Genomic DNA, 23,394 nt, shown 5'->3' with positions numbered 1-23,394 from the left:
ATTCTACTTAATTACTTGTTTGGCTGTTGTTGAACACCTTACTCAGAGACTTTCCACTAATTATACGGTACGTGTATGGCAAGTTACTTTCTCACATCTGTAACAAATTGGTAGATATGCACACTGTGTTGGTGGAAGACAAATGATGTGAAGGCAGGCATTGTTACCTAGTTACTGTCACCAAGGTTTAACGAACGTGCAAGAGCAGGGATATCTCTTCCTTACATACCTGTTTCCGTTTCAGATCCTCTGGAAGATCTGGCAGAGGGGAAGCAGACATGGGTCTCTCCAGTGGATCCACCGTTCCTGCTCGTTTCACTTTCTTCATCGCAGGTTCCTCCTCTGACAATTTTCCGGCAGACTCTATCAGCTCTTTGTTTTTCTGATGGATGTATTCAGGCTTGTTCCTCTCTTGGTATTTCTGAAGCCCTGGCTAAAAAAAGAAAACAAAGTTTTTTCTATGCATTTTAAAATACATATTGAAGCTTTGTTTAGCCGTATATGAACATAAAAAATAAATGTACTCTCAGTGACATTCTAGTACTGTAAACCTTCAATGTTTATAACAATTAAGGCACTTTTTCAGTGGAATTTATGCATAAAATTCTTATGAAAATAGGGCTAAACTTTTTTTGATGCGGGCTTTATACAACAGTGTCAATCATTTCTCTACACCCTGCAGTTCTTTCTGAATGTTTCAAAATATTGGTTGCAGAGGCAACTGAAAATGTTGGAGAATTAGGTACATACATTTGTTAAAAGAAGATCATTATAAAAACATAGCTGCGGTGGCATGTAACCACAGTTTGAATTCAGGGCAGAGTGCACTTGACACATACATAATTTTATACTACAATAGGAAAGTCCATCTTAAATTTAATGTATATTAAAGCATACTTTTGCAAACTAAAAGAAAAATCTTGCACAGTGTACCTGACATTTGGAATCACAAGTGGATTTCATCTCCTAAATCAGAAAAATCTTGCACAGTGTACCTGACATTTGGAATCACAAATGGATTCCATCTCCTAAATCAGAAAAATCTTGCACAGTGTACCTGACATTTGGAATCACAAGTGGATTTCATCTCCTAAATCAGAAAAATCTTGCACAGTGTACCTGACATTTGGAATCACAAATGGATTTCATCTCCTAAATCAGAAAAATCTTGCACAGTGTACCTGACATTTGGAATCACAAATGGATTTCATCTCCTAAATCAGAAAAATCTTGCACAGTGTACCTGACATTTGGAATCACAAATGGATTTCATCTCCTAAATCAGAAAAATCTTGCACAGTGTACCTGACATTTGGAATCACAAATGGATTCCATCTCCTAAATCAGAAAAATCTTGCACAGTGTACCTGACATTTGGAATCACAAATGGATTCCATCTCCTAAATCAGAAAAATCTTGCACAGTGTACCTGACATTTGGAATCACAAATGGATTTCATCTCCTAAATCAGAAAAATCTTGCACAGTGTACCTGACATTTGGAATCACAAATGGATTTCATCTCCTAAATCAGAAAAATCTTGCACAGTGTACCTGACATTTGGAATCACAAATGGATTTCATCTCCTAAATCAGAAAAATCTTGCACAGTGTACCCGACATTTGGAATCACAAATGGATTTCATCTCCTAAATCAGAAAAATCTTGCACAGTGTACCTGACATTTGGAATCACAAATGGATTCCATCTCCTAAATCAGAAAAATCTTGCACAGTGTACCTGACATTTGGAATCACAAATGGATTTCATCTCCTAAATCAGAAAAATCTTGCACAGTGTACCTGACATTTGGAATCACAAATGGATTTCATCTCCTAAATCAGAAGAATGTTTTCCCGGCCACCACGACGGTGGCTTCTGACTAACCATATGTTGTTTATAATAGCAAATCATGTACAATGACTAATCAGTACAATCTACCAATCACCAGAACAGTCAAATTCACTTCGCAAAATACGGAACTAGATGGGTTGTGATTAGCTGGTAATAATTCTTTGGTTTTTGTCTGCACAGAATTATTGGATGAGCCAAGTGAGTGAGTGAGTGAGTGAAAGTTTTAACGTCGCTTTCAACAATATTTCAGTTTTATCGCGACAATAAAACGTCAAATAGTCGATCTACTACGGATAATTCATTTACTTTTCAGTCAAAAAGGACACCAGAAATCACATAACAAACACAGACAGTAGTTTAAAATTACAGCTTTCCTGCCATACCAATGGCAGAGAGAAAGTCAAAAATAGTATCACTTTCTACAGAATTGAAAAGTTCTGAAAGAGAGCTCACGTGATAAAAGGAATCTCGTACAGGAGCAAAGTCGCCACAGTCAAGCAATATGTGCTTGACGGATGAGCCAAGATTTATATATTTGATTGATGTTTAAACAGAATATTCCTGTTATACGACGACCAGCATTTTGGTGGGCATGGTGGAAAGAAATCGGGCTTTGGGGATACCCGCACCCATCTGCAGGTTGCTGGAAGATCTTTCCACATATGGCCAGAGTCAGCATGAGCTGGACTACAACTCAATGCTACCACATTGGTGAGAGGCTCCTGGGTCATTGCCCGGTTGGGACCTGCTAACCACCTTGGCCACAGAGGACTCTGGATGAGCTGGGAGTACATGTATGGAATTACATTACTATTTCATAAACAAGTCAGTACTACAGGGAGCAGCTACTCGATCTAACTTCTGTGGTGAAATTGTCACTGGGCAGAACGACAGCGTATTACACTTGGAACTCCGATTTCCTCGACTGTTGTTTAATTTCATACTGAAGAATTTTTCACTCTTACAATAACGGACGTATCATCTTTTACCAGGATATTGTACAGATGATTAAACTACCCACATACAACTTACCAGAGGCTCAAGCTTAGGAACATTTGTCTTCATAGCTTTGTTCAGCTGGGCCTTTGTTACTCTATTAAACTGAAGGGCATGTGGATTAGGTGGGGCTTGCTGTGGGCCGTACGAGTAGAGGCGAGACTTGAGCTGCTCTGCATCCATTTTGACAAAACTTTTGCTCACGGCTTGGCCATTGTGTTTTCGTTCACTTGTATCCATTGACCCAGTGTCCAGGGACTTGGAAACATCAGATATCCCGTGTACATTCTTCCCTTCCATCTGAACAGGGAAGTGGTACCGAGCTCGGGGGTCCTGGGCTGACATCACTTGTGTTTACATGTACCTGTTGGAACAGCGAAATTTATTTATTTATTTGATTGGTGTTTTACTCAAGAATATTTCATACGACAATGGCCAGCATTATGGCAGAGCCCGGGGGAAACCCATCCGCCGGTTGCTGGCAGACCTTCCCACGTATAGCCGGAGAGGAATCCGGCATGGGCTGAACCTGAACTCACAGCGATCGCATTGGTGACAGGCTCCTGGGTCATTATGTTGCGCTAGCGTACTAACCAATTGAGGAACAACGAAATAAATTCTTCACTCCGACATGTTGATTTTATGGTGCTACATCATTGGTCTCATGGCGTCCATAACAGGGACACGGGTATAAATTTACTGTTTCAACTGATTAGAGTTCTACACTGTATTTCACGTATAGGTTTGGTGAAATTTATCCTCCACAACTTGCTGGAAGACCTTTCCATCTGCAGCTGGAGAGGAAGCTAGCATGAACTGTGCTCACACTGATGGGAGGTTATAGGCTTAAAGGCCTCTGGCACAAAATCACATTGATACGTTTTTGAAGAATTTCAATTATTTTTTACGTAAAACAAAAATGAAAAACTAACTGGCTAATAGGCTTCATTTTTTTTTTTTTTTTTTTGGAAAATAAGAAATCAAAGCTTCAAATCGACAAAACAATATTACAGAAATAAAACCATGAACTGACAAGAAGCATTAGTTTCAATAACACATTCTTTTTTTTCTTCTTAAGATCCCTCGGGGTCAAGTACTATAACCTGTACACAGTCTTATAGCTGTGAATAACACCAAAGCAGTAGTAGAACTGCTATAGTATAAAACGGCAGTTCAGATATAGTTCCTATGTAAATGTCTTAATCTACTGTCCCGAGTTAAAAGCATATAACAGAACATGTACAGTAAGTTGAGATGGCCCAAAGCATCTTTCTTCACTACTATACATGCACCATTGACTGGATTATGTATGCCAATTTCTCACTCTTATATAACCCAGGTCAAACAAGAAACAAACACAGTATAGGATTTATGTATCAGTATAAAACATGATTTAGCAATTTTGGAAACCTGACAAAGCATTACAAGCTATTTACTGGTACATGTATATAACAGTATCATTGTATAAATGTATAACATAATGCTGAGGCAGCTTTTTTAATAATACACAGTAATGTGTTATAACACCCCATGTATTTTTCCTGGATTAATCATGCCTGTGGCCGGCGTCTGCCTCCAGTGCATTTCATTGGATGTCATTTAACCCCTCATACTGCAGGAATTATATCAGGCACAGTGTTCTTTCCTGCTGTATAGACTACGGTATATTTAAAAGAAATGCACAGTCTACTGTATATCACGACTAATATATGCTAGATAATTCCGTCTCAACAACGTGGAAACATTCATCAATGTTTTATTAGGGGTTATAATGGATTGACAAAAGGGCATGGTCACTTTGTTGAGGGGTATATGAAAAAGAAATGCGCAGTCTACAGAGGTTTCCCTCTGTTCCTTAGGATGCCATACATACAATATATGATACCAGGCTGAACTAGTAGATAAAAAAAAAGGTGAGGTGCTATAACATGATATTGCCACTCATGTTATATATACAGAATGAAAATGCACAAATGTTTTCCCTTTAAATTCCTGCAATCTGATTATTACAAAAAAAAAAAAAATAATAAAATAATATGAAGAGGTGGAATCTATAGTGATGTGTACTGATGTACATTAAGGGTAATGGCTGAGTGACAACTGGTCAATCTACATCATATTTGTATGTGGTAAGGTCTGTCTGCAACCTGCGGATGGTCATGAGTTTCCTCCAGGCTATGCCTCTCACAATAATGCAGACAGCTGTTGTATAAGTGAAATATTCTTGAGTATAGCATATAACACCAATCAAATAAATACATCTTGTCACATCTTATGGTTACTACTATGTTAACAGTTTTGAATTCTCCAACTGCATCAGCAAGTAAATTACTGGGACAATATGAAATAATCACTTGGCCAGTGACTGTAGTCCCATATTACAAATTAGAAAATAAATTAAAAATTTTCTCAATACCCTGTCCCACATTACTAGGAAAGTTCACATGGCAATTTTGTCATGTACCAAACAGGTAACCCCTGTCAAAATACTGTCATTGTCCCACAACTTAGTTCCAGGGTTGTTTTATCACACAAAAATGATTATCCTCACAGAACTGTAAGCGGGCCTTATCAATCATATTAACTAAGCGGCCACAGATATAGAACTATAATAGTGCTTATCAGCTTTGAATTCTGTTTTGTCATACATTTTTGACTTCTTTCATAACTGACCAAGAGGTCTACAAAACACAGTGACCTGATTGTGTTCATAACTTTGGAATTATAGATACATCTAGCTCTAATTAAGTCAAATTAACTCAACTGAACAAATGTCAAAAAGGTATGGATCACAAACTACAGTCTTAAACTAACCTATTCACAGTCCATTAGAAATGCATATCGAACGAAAACCAGTAGCTATTAATGCAATCATGAGCTGAATTTGAATAGTGATTGGACATTTCAGTAGGCCTACTGCTTAACTTCAATATCTAAGCTTCTCTGTCTTCTACATCATTAATGTATGAAATCGATCAAGCAACATTTAAATTAACAAAACCATTGCGTGTAAAGAAAGGTACTTACAACAATCTATGCCCTTCTACCTAGCAGGCATGTATTAACACCTTATCCCTGAGAAAATACTAAAATATTCATTCCCCTTCGCAGTGTTTGGCTTGGCGGATTGCTAGTCCGCCATATTGGTTTACCTTCCATAGCAACAGAATCGAAGAATGCCGAAGGCAGACGGAAATTTTAAACATAAAATAGACATTATTTCTTCAAATTATATATATATATATATAATCATTAAATTTTACTAAAGCACAGTTATACTGTAAATTTACAACAAAAACTCCCAAGTTATGCTCCTCGCGATCTCTCGCTTGCACGAGAGTTTCAGGCTTGAGGGTCGGTGACTCGTATCGAAAGATTGTCAAGGTTGCGTTGGTAGGAAATAACCAGGCGTGTTAAGGTAAGATTTCACTGACCTCTTTGTATTCGTGTGTTTGTGTAAATTATTCAGTTCTGTATATGTGATATCGGTTGTAAATTGGTATCAACATGTCAACCTGATGGGACGAAAACTGGGCCACTGACGGTCTAAATTCGATCCAGCGCTGGTAAAAATAAACATGAGAACTTTTGCCCGGGGTGCCGGCTACGGGTTAGTAACTGTTAGTGTTTACACACTGACGGAAAGTTACCTTGACATTCGAAAAGGGAGAAAGTTATTAATATTGGTGGGTTTACTTCAGTTTGAAGGATATGATCATCACAAAATCACAGTTGATCATGAACAGACATACAGTTAGCACTGTAGGGCTGTGATTACGTATACATATACTATCTAAGCCCAGTCTTGTTCCATAAGCTTACCTTGAACACCTGTGTACTTCCCGTACTGGCTTCAATATACTACTGTTGGCCACCAAATAATGTGTCTGTCCGTACTCACAGTCGTCTGAACTATCGATTCTAGATAGATATCCCCATGTGTCATCCCTTGTAAATCTGGGCAAGCAAGAAACTGGTGGAAACTGAATAAATTCAAACTCCAACCACCATCTCACAAGGAACAAAATATCTCCCTCTCCCTTACTGGCCACCATGTTCCCACCTTGACACGTCACGAATTGCCTAATTCCGTGCGATGGAAGGTGCTTAGCCTTACGTTGTTGCTTTTCCCTTTAGGGCATGTTGTACTGTCAACATCTGAAGGTGAGGACATGATGGCGTGTGTTTTTTTCTTAGGTGAGGTCTTCTACTATGGTTCTGACTGCTTCAGTGGCCTAATGGCTAGAGCGGTTTGGGTCATACAAATGGTACTTGCTGCTGCTTTGCTTGGCGATTGGCACTGAGAGGTTAGAGCATGGAAACAGGACTGGTTGACCCATTGTTAGTATAATGTGAATGGGTGGGGTGTCATGTCTGGTGTCTTCGGCATGATACTTCAGTGGCGGCATGAACTGTTACAAGAAAGCGCGACATGTACATGTACACTTAAGTTGTCATGGTGAACACACCTGTGTATGACTGTAATAGTCTGGAAGTTTTCTGTGAAAACACTTACGCTGGTAATTCTTAAACTTTTTTGCATCTTTGCAAGGTGTTCATTCAAGCATAATCTGAAGGCATTACTCTGTGTACATGGTAAAATTATACTTTTTGTGAAGCAATGAAATGGGCCATTCCAGCCAATGAAGTTTTGTATCCAGAATCAGCTTAAAATGTATATAAATTACGCAGAAAGTTGCTGTGTCTTATGCAAATGATGTGAGGGATTAGGGTTGTGTGTTTATGCCTGTATGTGTAGCCGCCCTTTGACGGAAGCACAGATAAGCTGATGAGGACTGATTATTCATGAGCAGCTTGAAGGCTAACAGACTGGGTGGTACACTGAGGCTGATTCATACGTGTAGTATGCTTGGTTTAACCTGGACAAGTTCATAGGGTGGTTTTGCGTATACAGTATTTCTGACAGAACTGATGAATCTTGCATTAATGATTTCCTGGTTTGACTATTCAACTATCTTACGGCTTGGTGTTGAGCTTACTGAATTGGACAGTATAAATAAACACCGGATAATACTTCAATGATGGGTACATGAATGTGGACATATATATATATACCTTTGATATAAATGATTGAGCGGCAGCTTTATGTTAAAAAGTTTGTGATCTGCATGTACATGTACATTGTTACAAAGATGTATCATACACTACACACAGTTGTATGAGGCTGTGGTGTTTGTTCTGTTTGGAAAAGCTTTTTGTCCAGGTAATTTCTGATATACATGTACCTTGAAAAAAAAAAAAAGCAATTTAATGCTAGAAAATTAGGGGTTTCATTTAATGTTAGAGAAAGAGGTCACAACTTAAGAGTAGGTGGCTGAATTAAAAGCAATTGGATGTATTAAACAGTTACTAAAGGTTGAAATGTTCAGACTATCTAAAGGACACTCATGACAGCAGAAGGCTGCTATGCTCTGGAAAACTGACATGTTTATACTGTGGATGTAGACCACTCTACAGGCATAACAGTGTCTGTTTCATGGCCCTAAATTTTTTTCTGGTTTCTTTTTTTATACAAACTTGAGTTGGAATACATACATACATACCTACATACATGTACTTGTATTCTACAGTAGTGCATGAGCCCTAATTCTTCAAATTTTGGGAACATATTAATAGTGTTGAAAGTAGAATATTACATTTGTTTACCAGCCTTTTGGAAAAGTTTGAATAAATGCCCACATGTATTGTATATATATGTACATGATTGAAATGACTGAGCACTCCTACACTTCGCTGACTAATGGGTGAGCACGGCATGTACACTAACACAGGGTAAGGTGATCTTGGTGAATGGCTGGGTCCATGGGTCCATAGTTTTAAGGTATAAGGTAAAGCTGTGACTAATTTCTCCTTGCTGTTAAGGTTGGTTATATGCTGACAACCTTCAGTGTGGATGGATCTGCATGCAGTGTACATGTGTGTAAATTTAGGTACATGCATGCTGTACAAATTGCACAAAAATTATGTCTTTGACAAATTGTATATTAAGGCATTATTTCAAATAATACCTTACGAAATGTTACCTTGTTGTAGGCAGGGTCTTGTTTTTGGAGCATTGTGCTGTGGTCGAGCGCTTCATTTGTTACATATTGTGAAATAATTGTCTGCAGGTTCTATGATCTACAATATATGAAGTAGACTACAATACACTAGGTCAGGTTTATCACTAACAATAAAAGTAAGTGATTGGCTAACAGTTCAAATCTGGGTATAACTTTTGGTAATTTTTTTTTTTTTACTTCCTGGATTTATTTTGTTTACACTAAAATTTGAATCACATATTACTGTATTTTGGATGGGTGTACAATTAATTTGTTTTGACTCTCATGGCTTGTTCGGTTAAAGATATTAAAGATGTCGCTTGCTTAAACGTACATGTGTGTGTATCTGTTGTTCATGTACATGTGTATTTATTTCTTTATTTGATTCGTATTTTACACCGTGCTGAAGAATATTTCACTTATACAACGGCGACCAGCATTATGGTGGGAAGAAATCGGGCAGGGCCACAAGGGAAACCCACCACCATCTGCAGGTAACTGATGCGCCTTGCCACATACGGCGATTTACATGTGTCTTCAGCTTTAAGTATTGTTGAGGCGGGTTGTCGGGGTGCACGCTGTTCCAGGTGTATATATTCAGCCTGCCTCATTCTACCTTTCTATAAAACTGACTGTCATGTACAAGAGATTTTCTCCATCACTAAGTTTCTGTCTGGGTAACAACTCATGATTTATTTCTTGAATTGTTTTGATGTAGACTCTAACATCGTTATCAAAAATGTGAAAAGAAAGTTTGGGTATAAATTTTGTTTTGATTAGCTCAGTGAGAATTTTGCCAGATTTAGACAGATTTTGTCACATTTATAATTTAAAATTTTTAGTTGTAAGATTTTCACCTCTACATGTAATACATACTTGTCATTAAAGTATGGTTCAAATGAGGTCAGGAGGAAGTATTCTTAGTCTTTCCCCTGGGAAGTTCTTTAGGCTGTAATAACATGATAATCATTCAGAAAGTACTTCATGACCTTCTGTATCATGCAGTGTATGTATCAGGTATCATGTATCAGGCGTGATGATGTTCATGGAATTACAATATGTTGAAATTACTTTTGAAGGCAGTCCCGAGGCGTTCATAATATTTCTGCCTTCTTAAAAACGTACCATAATTCTTCTGAGTTTTGGAACACCTGATCTGCTCTTCTTAGCCAATATACATGTAATTGTAACAGGAGTGTTTGTAGCTTCTTTTGTTTCACATGGCTAGACTTTTCCAAAAGAGAAATGTAATTCTTTGTTTTTTTTTGGCTCTTCTAATATCTGTCCTAAAAATGACAAGAATTAGGTTGTGCCAGCTGCCTTAGGCTAATACATGTATGAGTAAGTGAGCCTAATATTTACATTTCAGTCTGGGTACACATTTCAAATACATGTAGGAAACAAAAATAGCTTGAAAGTTGTAATGTTAAGTGTGTAAAATTTCAAGATTTCTGTACCCTAGATAATGAGCGCCTTTAAGCATAATATTACAACATTCCTAGACATTGTAACATTTCAGTGCCAGAGGTGTCAACCATAATTTTAAATCTCATTCCATTTCACAATGAAAAAAAAAATTATATTCTCTTTATTGATCAAAATTAACAACCCAGTTGTCATGCAGTACATCATTACCGAGCAGTAATGTCTGTTCTTATGCATCTTTTTTTCTTTGTGTGCCCAACTAGTCATACTTTCATGAAAACTGCAGACGGAAATTCTCCAGGTTTTAGTTTAAAGTCTATTGTTTCTGACATCATACATTATGTGTTTATTTAATTGGTATTTTATTCCGGAATGAAGAATATTTCATACGATGCCGGCCAGCATTTTGTTGGGAGTAAGCTGGGTAAAGCCTGAGGGGAAACCCACGACCATCCACAGGTTTCTGGCAGACTTTACCATGTATGACGGGAGAGGAAGCCAGCATGAGCTGGACTTGAACTCACAGTGAGCACATTGTTCATTGCGCATTGGTGGCTTGTGGGTCATTGTGCCATGCTGGCATGCCAATCTTGCATGTATACATGAACGCTGCATAGCGTGATTACATACAGTAAGAAATGCTACATGTTACATGTACATGTACATATACGTTCATGTTAATTAGTTCAGGGTTTTCAAAATAGGCAAGTTAATTTTTGTAGGCTTCTAAAAGCTGTTTATTCTATTAAATTGTGCATTTAGTTGCCTGTAAAGGACACATTGTAATTTACATATCGATAAACCCAGTGCTGTAAAGTTACATTTTAATTTACTCTGTCTGGCTGTAGCTGATGTTAATACTTTATATTTAGTTATAATTAAAAAAAGAAAAAAAAAATCATCCTTTCACACCACAGCTCTGGTTAAATGTTAAATTGTTAAACACATCTTTCATTTTTGGAATTGACTGCAATGTTAGCTTTATCTCAGGTCAACCCCAGTCATCACTTTGCTCGGGCACAAAGACACATCTTAATTGAATAAATGGATCAGCCTTGTTTGTCATTCCTGTTGGACCTCAGTGAACCAGAGATGATACTGTTAAAAGTGGCAATTAAAAAGGCAGAGGAGTTGAAAGAGGCCCTTGTTAGCTCAGGCGCTTGTACATGGTGGCAGTGTAAGGGCCCAGCATTAGTCAAAGCTCTGGGCTTGGAATTGATTAGGGTTAGACAAACAAAGTCCATGCTCTGATACAAAGAGAGAAAAAGTTTCTTTACTCTAGAAGGCATCTGGGTACATGTACAATGTAGATGTGTAGATTACAACACAGTATTAATGCGTTAGATGTATACAAGTACTGTACATGGATTGATTGTAATGGAATACATGTATCGTGGTGTTAGATGATTCACTGGGTAAACTGCTGAAGTGTGTTATTAAGTGATGCTGAAGCTAAACAGCATTGAGTGTCTAGCAAGGAACACTACCATCTCACTCCTGATTCAGGTCATGCATGTACCAAAGACTTTAAAAGTGGTACATGTACATGTATCATGGTGTTAGATGATTCACTGGGTAAACTGCTGAAGTGTGTTATTAAGTGATGCTGAAGCTAAACAGCATTGAGTGTCTAGCACAGAACACTACCATCTTATCCTGATTCAGGTCATGCATGTGCCAAAGACTTTAAAAATGGTAGGTGCACATGTACTTGTTGCTGCCTGGCTAGGTGCTCAGCACAGAGATTTATAGTCCAGAGCAAGAAAGCAGGACTGGTTGGCTCGGTGTCAGTATAACATGACTGGGTGGGGAGTCCTGCTTGGTGTCTTCAGCATGATACTTCAGTGGCTGCAACATGAACTCACCCTGCCACAAGAAGACATGGTATATATACACCTAATGACTCCTCATAGTCACATGACTGAAAAATTGCTAAGTACGATGTTAAGCCCCAAGCATACGTACACGTATATACTTATATGTTTGGTTACATGTATCATGTACGGTAGCTGTGAGTTCAAGTCCAGCTCATGCTCAAACCTCTCCAGCTCTACGTGGGAAGGTCAGGCAGCAACCTGCGGATGGTCATGGATTTCCTCCGGGCTCTGTCCAGTTTCCCCCTACCATAATGCTGACCGCTGTAGTACAAGTGGAATATTCTTGAGCCCGGCGTAAAACGCCAATGAGATAAATAAATAAGTAAATAAATGTATCATGTACATGTATATATGTGTACATGCAGGTAACCAGTGGAAGTCAGCTCAGTGATCCACTGAAGTGATAGCTCCTTGCTGCTGAGAGTACCACGCACATTTCAGGCTCTGAGTGTGTAATCTCATGCACTTAAGCCTGTAGTTTTAGTGCCCATGAACTCATGTTTGATAGTCATCAAAACGGACATATTCCCTGGGGATGATCTCAGAATGTGTCAAACGATGAATAGAAATGAAACTGTGCCAAGAACAGGAGCAATTCACTTTACTGCATGCACACAGAACAACTTTTTGGGGAGTGGCGGACAGTTTTCAAACCCATTCAACTACCATTTGGATTATACCCTATTTCCTTAACCTTTTCACATATGCAAGAGCAACTTTCAGTGCAATTTATGCACATTTTAAGTTGACTTTGAAGACAAATCTAAATTGGTTGGATTGACCAATTTCAGGGCTTCACGGAAAGTGTAATTTTACCTATGTACACAGTGGAATACGTTCAGAATAATCATGAATAAACACCTTGCAAACATGCAAAAAGGTGGAAGAATTATAGTGGCTAATGAGGACCTTGTCATGCTGATTATTTGTAGGCTTGCACTGTACATGTACCTGACTATCCCATCATGCGACACCCCCTCCACTAGAACCCCGCTAAGGTATAACTGTGTTGTGCTTGTACTCAGCCCTGCAGTCAGGCATTACAGCTTGTGTTGATTTGGTCTCTGCCAGTTGTCAAGTTATCACACATCAGTTTGTACAGCTCCGATTTGTATTTGATCGCCTCATTCAAATATCCTGTGTTATTCAAAGTTGTGTATTCGTTCACCTGCAGGTTTGGGGACTCGAGGAAGGGAATATTACTGAGAAAGAGGCTAGCGTTTTCCAGCAGTTTACACATACATGAATTTGCCATAGCGGAAAGACAGATTAAAACTTCTCTACTTTTCAGGTGAGTAAATTACAGCCTTTTCAGATTGGGTGATTATTTGAAGGTGTACACGTCCACAGTCAGTGTACACCTTTGTGTAAATATTTTGTGAGGCAAAATTATATAAAAATATATAATATATATAAAATAACATCAAAATGAGTGGATTTCATTTACAGAATTAAATACACAGTGGATGTTCTGTAAGGTAATAATGGTAATATATGTGCATATGTGTTATTTACGATGATCTTTAAGCCTGGTGAAGTTAAGTTTTATAGATGTTCAATGGTAATACATGTATTGGTATACAGTGTACATTTAACATTTAATTCCATTGTAAATGTACATGTAGACCACCTCTATGTGTACATGGTAGAAATGAATATGTAATTTTATGATACATCATTTATTGGTCGTTATTTATTGGTTATTATTTATTAAGTCTGACGAATTCAGTGGTGGTTATGTAATCCCTTCACCTGTACCCATAGATGTACAAGTATTTTCTTTTTGAACAACATGAGTCATGTGCGTAAGTCTTAGAGTTTTTGGGAGGAACAAATTTCCTGCTCTTTCACGAGATTCTGTTGACCCACTTCAGGTACACACAATTTCTTTTACTCTGTGCTGGTCCTGAAGACACAACTGTCAGGACCTATCAGAAAGTCTTTTGATGAACATGTAGGCCACTGACAGTGGAAATGTTGTACCACAAAGTAAATTTCATGTTGTACAGACATGTAAACTTACTATTATGTGTTAATACCATTCCTTACCATTACCACACCTGCATCTTCCAGACAGCCTACTAAAAGTTTCTAAAAGATTTAACATACTGTAAATCTTCAAGCTTTTCGAGCTTTTTCCGTGGAATTTATACTTATGTGTACAGTTATTATGAAAATGACACCAAATGAAAATTGGTTTGTGTCACTAAAGATGCTAGATGCACTAAAAATAGGCTGTGCAGATTTATTCTCCACACCCTATAGTTATTGCGGAATTTTTCAAAATAGTGGTCGCAGTGGCGTTTGAAAACGTTGAAGAATTAGGGTTCAGATACATGTTATGTGAAGCATTTCAGTGGACTCTCGCTTGTAATGAGCTCCCCATGCTATATGTAGATATTGCATTTATCAGTTTAATAGCTTGGAGCTGTCACATTTTAGGGTTTTGTTGAGACATGCTGCCCGCACACTCTTTATGCTTACATGTGTGTAGGTGAAAGCTTTTTAAAGTTATGTATGTTTAATAGTTTAAACAACATACAAAAGCTGTTGAAGGCAACCACAGGAATGTGACTTCATTGTGTTTTACTTTTATGTGTCAAGGGACTTCTGGTTGTTGTCTTTTTAAACATGCACATAAAACTACATTGGTTAAATCTGCCAATTTCATCGCTTCACAAAAAGTTTAATTTTACCATTCTACAAAGAATAGTACCTTCAGAATAAGCTTGGACAAACGCCTTTCAAACTTGCGGAAAGGTTGACGAATTACAGTCCATCTGTACATATGCCAATGTGTATACATCATGTTTAGACAAGTATTTTTATCATTGGAAATGTTAACAAGCAGAATACAAGCCATTTAATGCAAAAAAAGTTACAAAGTACATAAATCAAATTTGGGTTTGGACATCTATACATGTATGAAACTGTATCAAAATAGAGTACAGATGTACACGTAAGTTAAAGACGTGTATACCGTTTATGGTGACGTGAAGAGTGTGGACAAATATTAAATTGTCAACATGGCAGCCCGTTTCTAGATTTGGCTAAGTTACATTTATATGCAGGTCATTATGAATGCAACTTAATGTTCATCATCCTGCATGTTCATGAAAACAAAGACCCTGTTTACTGGTGTGTACTGGACATGGTCATTGATGGAAGGGAGTGTCCAACAGATCACATACATGTAGATGTACTGCTGGTGGTACAAAAGGTACATGTACATGTGTCTGGGAATGGAGTGTCCAACAGATCACATACATGTACATGTACTGCTGGTGGTACAAAAGGTACATGTACATGTGTCTGGGAATGGAGTGTCCAACAGATCACATACATGTACATGTACTGCTGGTGGTACAAGAGGTACATGTACAGCTGTACAAGTGTCTGGGAATGGAGTGTCCAACAGATCACATACATGTACATGTACTGCTGGTGGTACAAGAGGTACATGTACAGCTGTACAAGTGTCTGGGAATGGAGTGTCCAACAGATCACATACATGTACATGTACTGCTGGTGGTACAAAAGGTACATGTACATGTGTCTGGCAAGGGAGTGTCCAGCAGATCACATACATGTAGATGTACTGCTGGTGGTACAAGATGTACATGTACAGCTGTACAAGTGTCTGGGAATGGAGTGTCCAACAGATCACATACATGTACATGTACTGCTGGTAGTACAAGAGGTACATGTGCAGCTGTACAAGTGTCTGGGAATGGAGTGTCCAGCAGATCACATACATGTACATGTACTGCTGGTGGTACAAGAGGTACATGTACAGCTGTACAAGTGTCTGGGAATGGAGTGTCCAGCAGATCACATACATGTACATGTACTGCTGGTGATACAAAAGGTACATGTACAGCTGTACATGCGTCTGGGAATGGAATGTCCAACAGATCACATACATGTACATGTACTGCTGGTGGTACAAGAGGTACATGTACAGCTGTACAAGTGTCTGGGAATGGAGTGTCCAGCAGATCACATACATGTACATGTACTGCTGGTGGTACAAGAGGTACATGTACAGCTGTACAAGTGTCTGGGAATGGAGTGTCCAGCAGATCACATACATGTACACGTACTGCTGGTGGTACAAGAGGTACATGTACAGCTGTACATGCGTCTGGGAATGGAGTGTCCAACAGATCACATACATGTACATGTACTGCTGGTGGTACAAGAGGTACATGTACAGCTGTACAAGTGTCTGGGAATGGAGTGTCCAACAGATCACATACATGTACATGTACTGCTGGTGGTACAAGAGGTACATGTACAGCTGTACAAGTGTCTGGGAAGGGAGTGTCCAACAGATCACATACATGTACATGTACTGCTGGTGGTACAAGAGGTACATGTACAGCTGTACAAGTGTCTGGGAAGGGAGTGTCCAACAGATCACATACATGTACATGTACTGCTGGTGGTACAAGAGGAACATGTACATGTGTCTGGGTATAGAAGCATGTATAAACCTCCTAGCCTCCTGTCTAGGCTGTCAGTATTACGTGTGCTGGACTGGACTGTAGTTTATAGGGTGGTATTTTTAGCAAGGCTTCACTATGGTACAGTGTATGTAGCATGAAGTATTTAGTACAGTTGTAGAAGAGTATGGGGAAGACAGCTTCAGTCCTGTAAGGACTATGCGGAATGTAAACAGATGGTTTAGTTTTCTCTCCGTTCACAACTTTGTGCACAGAATGAGCTGATGTTTTCTGAAGCATGTAGCATAGGGTTTTCATTTTAGAATTGGAAAAGGAGGTTCAAAATTAGGTGGCTGAATTGAAAGTAATTATGTCACAATGACTATTGATGTAAATGGTAAGAAAGTTCAAAGTAGGCGTTTATTAGGATGGCAGGTAGACAACTGTTTGAAGCCTACTACTTGGCCTTTTTGAACGCCCTGGTAGTGTACTGCGTACATATGTGCACTTTGTACATGCATTTTTTTCCATGAATTGTGTGCTAAACATGTGACAGGTATTTTTTCTTGTGTTCACTTGTCATGGGAAAGACTTATTTATCTGAGACAGACGGAGACTGGATTATTTTGATGGTAATGTGACCCTGATCTTGCGTGTAGGTGTACATGTACATTTTGCCTAAGGAATATAGTACTGTCATGGTCTGTTATGTTTACACACAGTATAGACTGCACATTTGGAAGCAAGAAAATAATTTTGTTGCCCCAATGAAAAAATCATGAGCATTTCGTGTGCGTGTTCATCATACTAAATACATGTAAATTAAAATCTCCACCCTGCACTTTCTCCCAAATAAATTTATTTCCCAAATAAATTAAAGCAAAACAGTGTACATGTAAATTTACTACTAAGCAATTAAGAAACAAAGCACTGTATATATAATTGTTTGAAGTGACTAGAATTCAGGGTATAATCTTATAAAAGCAGACGTACCCAGGGGTGTATCAAAACTGCCAAAGAGGTCATGGGAATTTGAGCATCTAGTCTTGTGACCACAAACATCTTTGTCTTGTTGGGATTGTTTGCTGTTGTTATTTTGGGGCATTAATTTAAAGTATATGCATGCACTGTATTCAGGATTGGAGAGATTGATGATGTGCTAAAAGCAGGAGGCAGTGGGGCATGTTACACTCAGCATGACCTGTAGTAAGTGGTTCAGGTAACAATGATGATTTCACATAACACCCATGTGACCACACAGACTCCCTTTGTCCTGGGTGTGGTAGATTGCTTGTTCGTTGTGTGATGACGGTGCGAAGGATGCTCTGTGGTAATAATATACAATTACATGCTGACAAGTCTTTTCATTGTCCATGTCAGGAAAACTGGCCTTGAGGTTCATATAGATTTGTTTGTTATTTTATTTTTTTGGGGGGGGGGGGGGGGGGAGGGGTTAGAGTTTCTTAAAATAGAGGATCACTAAATGACATTGAACACATTACTTGTATATTCAGATGATTTGAATTTTATCGTTAACATCATTCATTTAGAGCTACATAGACTTTCTTAGGACCAAGCAAGAGCACAATATGCCTCTTGTCAAATGTGGCTGGTTTTCTGTTTACGAGACATTACGTTCATCTATTTTAGACGCACATGATGCAATCCATTTAGCTCCTTATCTGGTCATGTACGTGTAGTATGATGGCTGAAGGGGTTTGCACGGTACAATGATCAAAGAGCTTCTCACCAATGTGGTCGCTGTGGGTTCAAGTCCAGCTCATGCTGGCTTCCTCTCCGTCCGTAAGTGGGATGGTGGGACACATTATTTGTTTTTTTTTTGTTTTTTTAGATAAAGAAATAAATGATATAGTAGGTGCAAAAATAGCCATGCTGTTGAAATGTACAACGTTCGTGTTCATGATTCAGGAGAGCGACTTCAGTGATTCCTGTCACCTACACTAAACTCTGACTTCTCTGAAAATAGAGAATTGCTCTAACTTTGATTGCGTGTGAAAGATGTGAGTCTACACTTGCATGATGTAATTGGCATGCTGCGTATTTTTCAAACCCATAAGGTGGCGGTAAAAGAGGTAAAATTTTGCCCATACCAGACGTGCTCAGTTTTCCTGATTTTGAGAGTTGTATTCACTTTTAGACTGGAAAAGTCTTGTTTGGAAGTAAAGATGATATCCTACTCGACAAATGTAAGTGTCAGCACAGAAAATAATATTTTGTGGCATACATTTGCCTCTAAACTCGACTTTTGTGCGCAAACTGTTATGTGATTTAGGATGGTAAAGTTTGTTGATAACACAACCCCTTGCACATTCCACATGTTCTGGCTCCCATGATAAAAAGCCTGAAGGACTGTGGATGTGAGGTTACATGATGCTGACCCTGTGTCAGCTTTTACACAGCCTCACTCCATTAACATCACTGAGGGAATGTCACAGAGGGGAGGACCTCCAGTGTGGGAGCAAATACAATAAAACTCACAGACAATAACACTGTTGTCCTACGTGTATATGTATGTTCAAACCTCTGTTTAAATGTGCATGTATACATATATACTGATGGAGATGGGTTTATTACATGTAGATGTCAGGGAAGGATACAGGGTCTTCTTGTGTCCATCAGAGGGATTCATTTTAAAAACTGAAGTGGGGCAAAATTTGAAAAAAAATATTAAAAAAATTAAATGTTTTTTATTATTAAATTACAAAATTCAAAAGTGTGAAGATTTGTATTGCTCCCAGTTCATGAATTGAAGGACTAAAACTCGCTGCTATCCAACTGTCATTGATATACTTTTACATGTGCGCTTGGGAAAAATTCTTCCAGGAATTCAAATGAGGACTCTTGGATCTAACACTGGCAAGAGGCCCTTGTGGGCTCTGGTAAGGAATAAGTGTGTAACTGCTCAGTCATTGATAAGTGCATGTATCATTTGAGATCCAGTTTCTTTCAGGACACCATCTTTTTTAATATTCTTGGCAACACCAACTCACATCTGTTTTATATACACGTACATGTACTGGGCTTTGGCCTCATACACTGTTGCTTGACTGTAAAACTTGAACTTCTCTGTAAATGTCAAGTGTCTACAGGTTTAATAAATCACAGGTAATTGTGACAATAAAGCTGACACCTTACACAAGTTATTGAACATGTAACTCTGAGCTAACATGAATCTGTCAGGTGTAAAGAGAGCGACAGCTGTGTTTTATCACTCTATAAAGCTTTGACTACACAGGTGAAAGCACTGGTGAATGCTCCAATGTATTACATGTCTACATACATACATTCCTGCTATATGTAGTTGATAAAAATATTGTTCTGTGATTATTAGTTGACTTTATTCAGGGTTCAGGATGTCCTGCGCCATCATGTAGAACTAAAATTCTAAAATAAAGTTTTGGTTGAGTCGCTCTCAACTTAATTACACCGAAATACAAACCATACACCCTTGACCTTAGAGGTCTTGGGTTCAAACCCACTTCATGCTGAGTGACCCATGTAGTATAGACGTTTTGGGGAAGGCATGATGTTTTCCAATGATGTACACACTCCCTCACCTGTTAGTGTAAACGTTACTTAAGTGTTTGACATAGAAATGAAACCTTTCTGATTTTTGACATAAAACACACATTAAATCCATGTGCAAGTAAATTTTAGATGTAAGAGAAGCTTGGAGTTCCTTACACCATTCATATAAACCTTGTAATGTCTTTATACACTTGTGTTAAAGCTATTTGTAGGGGGCTTCCATGTCCGAGGGGTTAGCGTGCCAGCGTGGCGCAGTAACTCTTGATCCCCTTACATGTATCTATGCAGCCGCTATGAGTTAAAATCCAGCTCATGCCAGCTTCCTCTCCAGTCACACATGTACATGTACGTAAGAACGTCTGCTAGCAACTTGTGGATGATTGTGCCATTTCCCCCAGGGTCTGTCCACTTTTTCCTTCCACCATAATGCTGGCCGCCTTTGTATAAATGAAATTTTCTTGACCAATCAAATAAATAAGTAAATCAGTCAATCAATAAATAAAGCTATATCTTGAGTGGCATCAAGGCCTTTCTTCTCTGAACTTGTATTGTTGTTAGTATATCACTGATGTACATGTACCGTGTGTACGCATACTGCAGTAAATACATGTACATGTGCCTGTATGCTTTCTGCTTAGGGCAGGTTTATACATACGAGTAGTATCCTGAATTAATTGTTAAGAAGTAAACAGAAGACACCCCACAAAAGGCAGAACAGAGGGGTCGTATGTGACATCATCACTCTCGCAGAAGAGTAGCTAGTCAGCCATATTGGAGTCCTGTGTACATTGGTTGGTTTAGTCAAAGTACTCCAGTAAAGCTGCCAGTAGATCGTGCAAACCTTCTATTCTATGATAACATTCCTATGCTCGCAAACAGGAAAATTTAAATATTAATGCGTCCTGTAATAGAAGAAGTCAACTGTAGGATGAAGAACAAGCCCTTGTTTAATAAGGACAGATCAGTAGCCTTTATTAAACACTCACTTATGTAGGTATTGTGTGTTTAGGGGAAATTTTTAGGAAGACAGTGGTATGGGCTTGTATGAATGAGGTCAGATAAAGTGTGCCTGAATGACTGATCATATTACAGGAGCGCAGTAAGTGGGGAGGGTGATGTTATGTCACCTCAGACACGCAACATTTAATATTCCTCCCACCCTGATCAGGATGTCTGCACTTCACACTTGGCCAAAAAAACAAACATAGCGTGTGCCTTCACACACTAGGAGTGAGACGGGGTGGGGTGGGTGAGGACTTGTCTTTCACACTTTATCAAACTGTTGGTGCATGTTGGTCATAACTGAACCGTTTAATTTCTATATACGCTGCAGACAGAGCTGGCAGTCTGCCTTCATATGTGTTTGGTAGTTACTTGTCCATTCATGTACAGGTTACAGTAACAACTTTTCTCTATGTGTTCATGGATCAGTACACACAGACATGACATTAGGTCTAGCCTTGTAGGGAAATGTAACAGATCTTTTTGCAGCGAAATGTAACAGATCTTTTTGATCTTTTAGTAACGATGATTATGTTTGTTTGTATTATCTATACTTGTATATAAGTAGTTTTTCATTTGATAAACAAAAACGACAGGCAGCCTAAATGACCATAAATTTCATCCCTGACTTACTAGCCTATATTTCCTGATTCTGAGAGTTTCCCTGATTTTAGAATGGTGTTTTGAGGTTTGATTGGAACGTGAGATGATATTCTACAGGAAAGTTGTAAGTTTCAGCACCAAAAATAATATTTTTTGGCATTTATTTGTCCCTAAAAATGCACTTTTGGGGGGCGAAATTTTAGGTCATTTAGAATACCAGTAGCAGTCCTCTGGGGATTTTGAAGTGAAATTTTCTGTCAACATGTACATGTGTATTTTCCTTTAAAAAGGAATTGTTCAGAGCTTAAGTGTGTTTTGTACTGCTTTACAAGTAGATATCATTGTGTGATATAATACAGGCACATTTATAATTTCACAAAGGCTAATAGTGCTTGACTATATTCAGAGTGCCGTATTGAAATTTGAGTGTACACAGTACATGTAGATATCATGGTGTGATATAATACAGGCACATTTATAATTTCAAAAAGGCCAGTAGTACTTGACTATTCAAAGTGCCGTATTGAAATTTGAGTGTACACAGTACATGTAGATATCATTGTGTGATATAATACAGGCACATTTATAATTTCACAAAGGCTAATAGTGCTTGACTATATTCAGAGTGCCGTATTGAAATTTGAGTGTACACAGTACATGTAGATATCATTGTGTGATATAATACAGGCACATTTATAATTTCAAAAAGGCCAATAATGCTTGACTATATTCAAAGTGCCATATTGAAATTTGAGTGCCCACAATAAGTGGTTTAAAGATGAATTTGGCAGAGGTGTACTACATGATCTGTATATCATCTGCATGTGCTCTTGAACAAAAGAGAAGAAATGGTTACATGCATACTCTAATTTTTCAACCTTTTCAACTGCCTCAGCAACCAATATTTTGTATATTTGTACATGTGTAAGTGTATATAACCTGATGGTTTTGTGTAAGATAATTAGCAGAGATACACCTGTACAATAGGTAATCATCTAGATGAGGAAAACTGTAATTAGCAGGTAAATCTGCTTTGTGTTTGCCCTTTGACCATGCTGACATTTGCAACCTATACAATACACATCATCACTGACTGTAGCTAATACTGTTACAAAAACCGCTATAAAAAATGTGATAAGTGTGCACAACAGCTACATTATGTGTAGTGCTACTGTATAAATCTGAAACCATTAATGTTAACATTTTATATATCTATACATGCCTGTGCAGTGGTTAAATTAATTGCATTTTAGGGGCCAAGTACTGCTGTATGTTGGGAATGGCCCCCATAGAATTGGGCTCTAACCTGTTTTATTCTACATGTACATTGATTTGAGTTTATTGCTTACAAAGATAGGTGTAATTGCCAAAGAACATTGGTTTATAAGAAAACACACCTGTCCATCTACAAACTTGTTGAGATGTGGAGTACATGTAAGTATTATGATTTATTAGAAGTCATAACAATTAACCTCAGAATAAGCCGAATTGTTTCTGTCCTGTATAGCTGTTGTTGCCTTGTTGCTTTTTTGTGACTCAAAACCAGTTTGCCATTATTCAGGATGTACATCTGGTTGTATAA

General features: G+C 38.3%; 1 protein-coding gene across 1 annotated transcript in view; it reads right to left on the bottom strand.

The window, feature by feature from the left end:
• LOC135463214 (dynein axonemal heavy chain 6-like) overlaps positions 1 to 23,394 on the bottom strand; it is a 437,090-nt gene that overhangs the window by 88,364 nt on the left and 325,332 nt on the right. The window contains exons 2-3 of the mRNA XM_064740526.1: positions 2,886 to 3,213; positions 230 to 433 (exon numbers count right to left, since the gene is read on the bottom strand). Of these exons, the coding sequence (XP_064596596.1) occupies positions 230 to 433; positions 2,886 to 3,194 (513 nt within the window). The 5' untranslated portion in view covers positions 3,195 to 3,213. The remainder of the gene's footprint in view (positions 1 to 229; positions 434 to 2,885; positions 3,214 to 23,394) is intronic.

Source organism: Liolophura sinensis, chromosome 2 (genome assembly GCF_032854445.1).
Source record: "Liolophura sinensis isolate JHLJ2023 chromosome 2, CUHK_Ljap_v2, whole genome shotgun sequence".
NCBI lineage: Eukaryota > Metazoa > Mollusca > Polyplacophora > Chitonida > Chitonidae > Liolophura > Liolophura sinensis.
The sequence above is the reverse complement of the archived record's forward strand: the minus strand, read 5'-3'. Positions and strand labels throughout refer to the sequence as shown.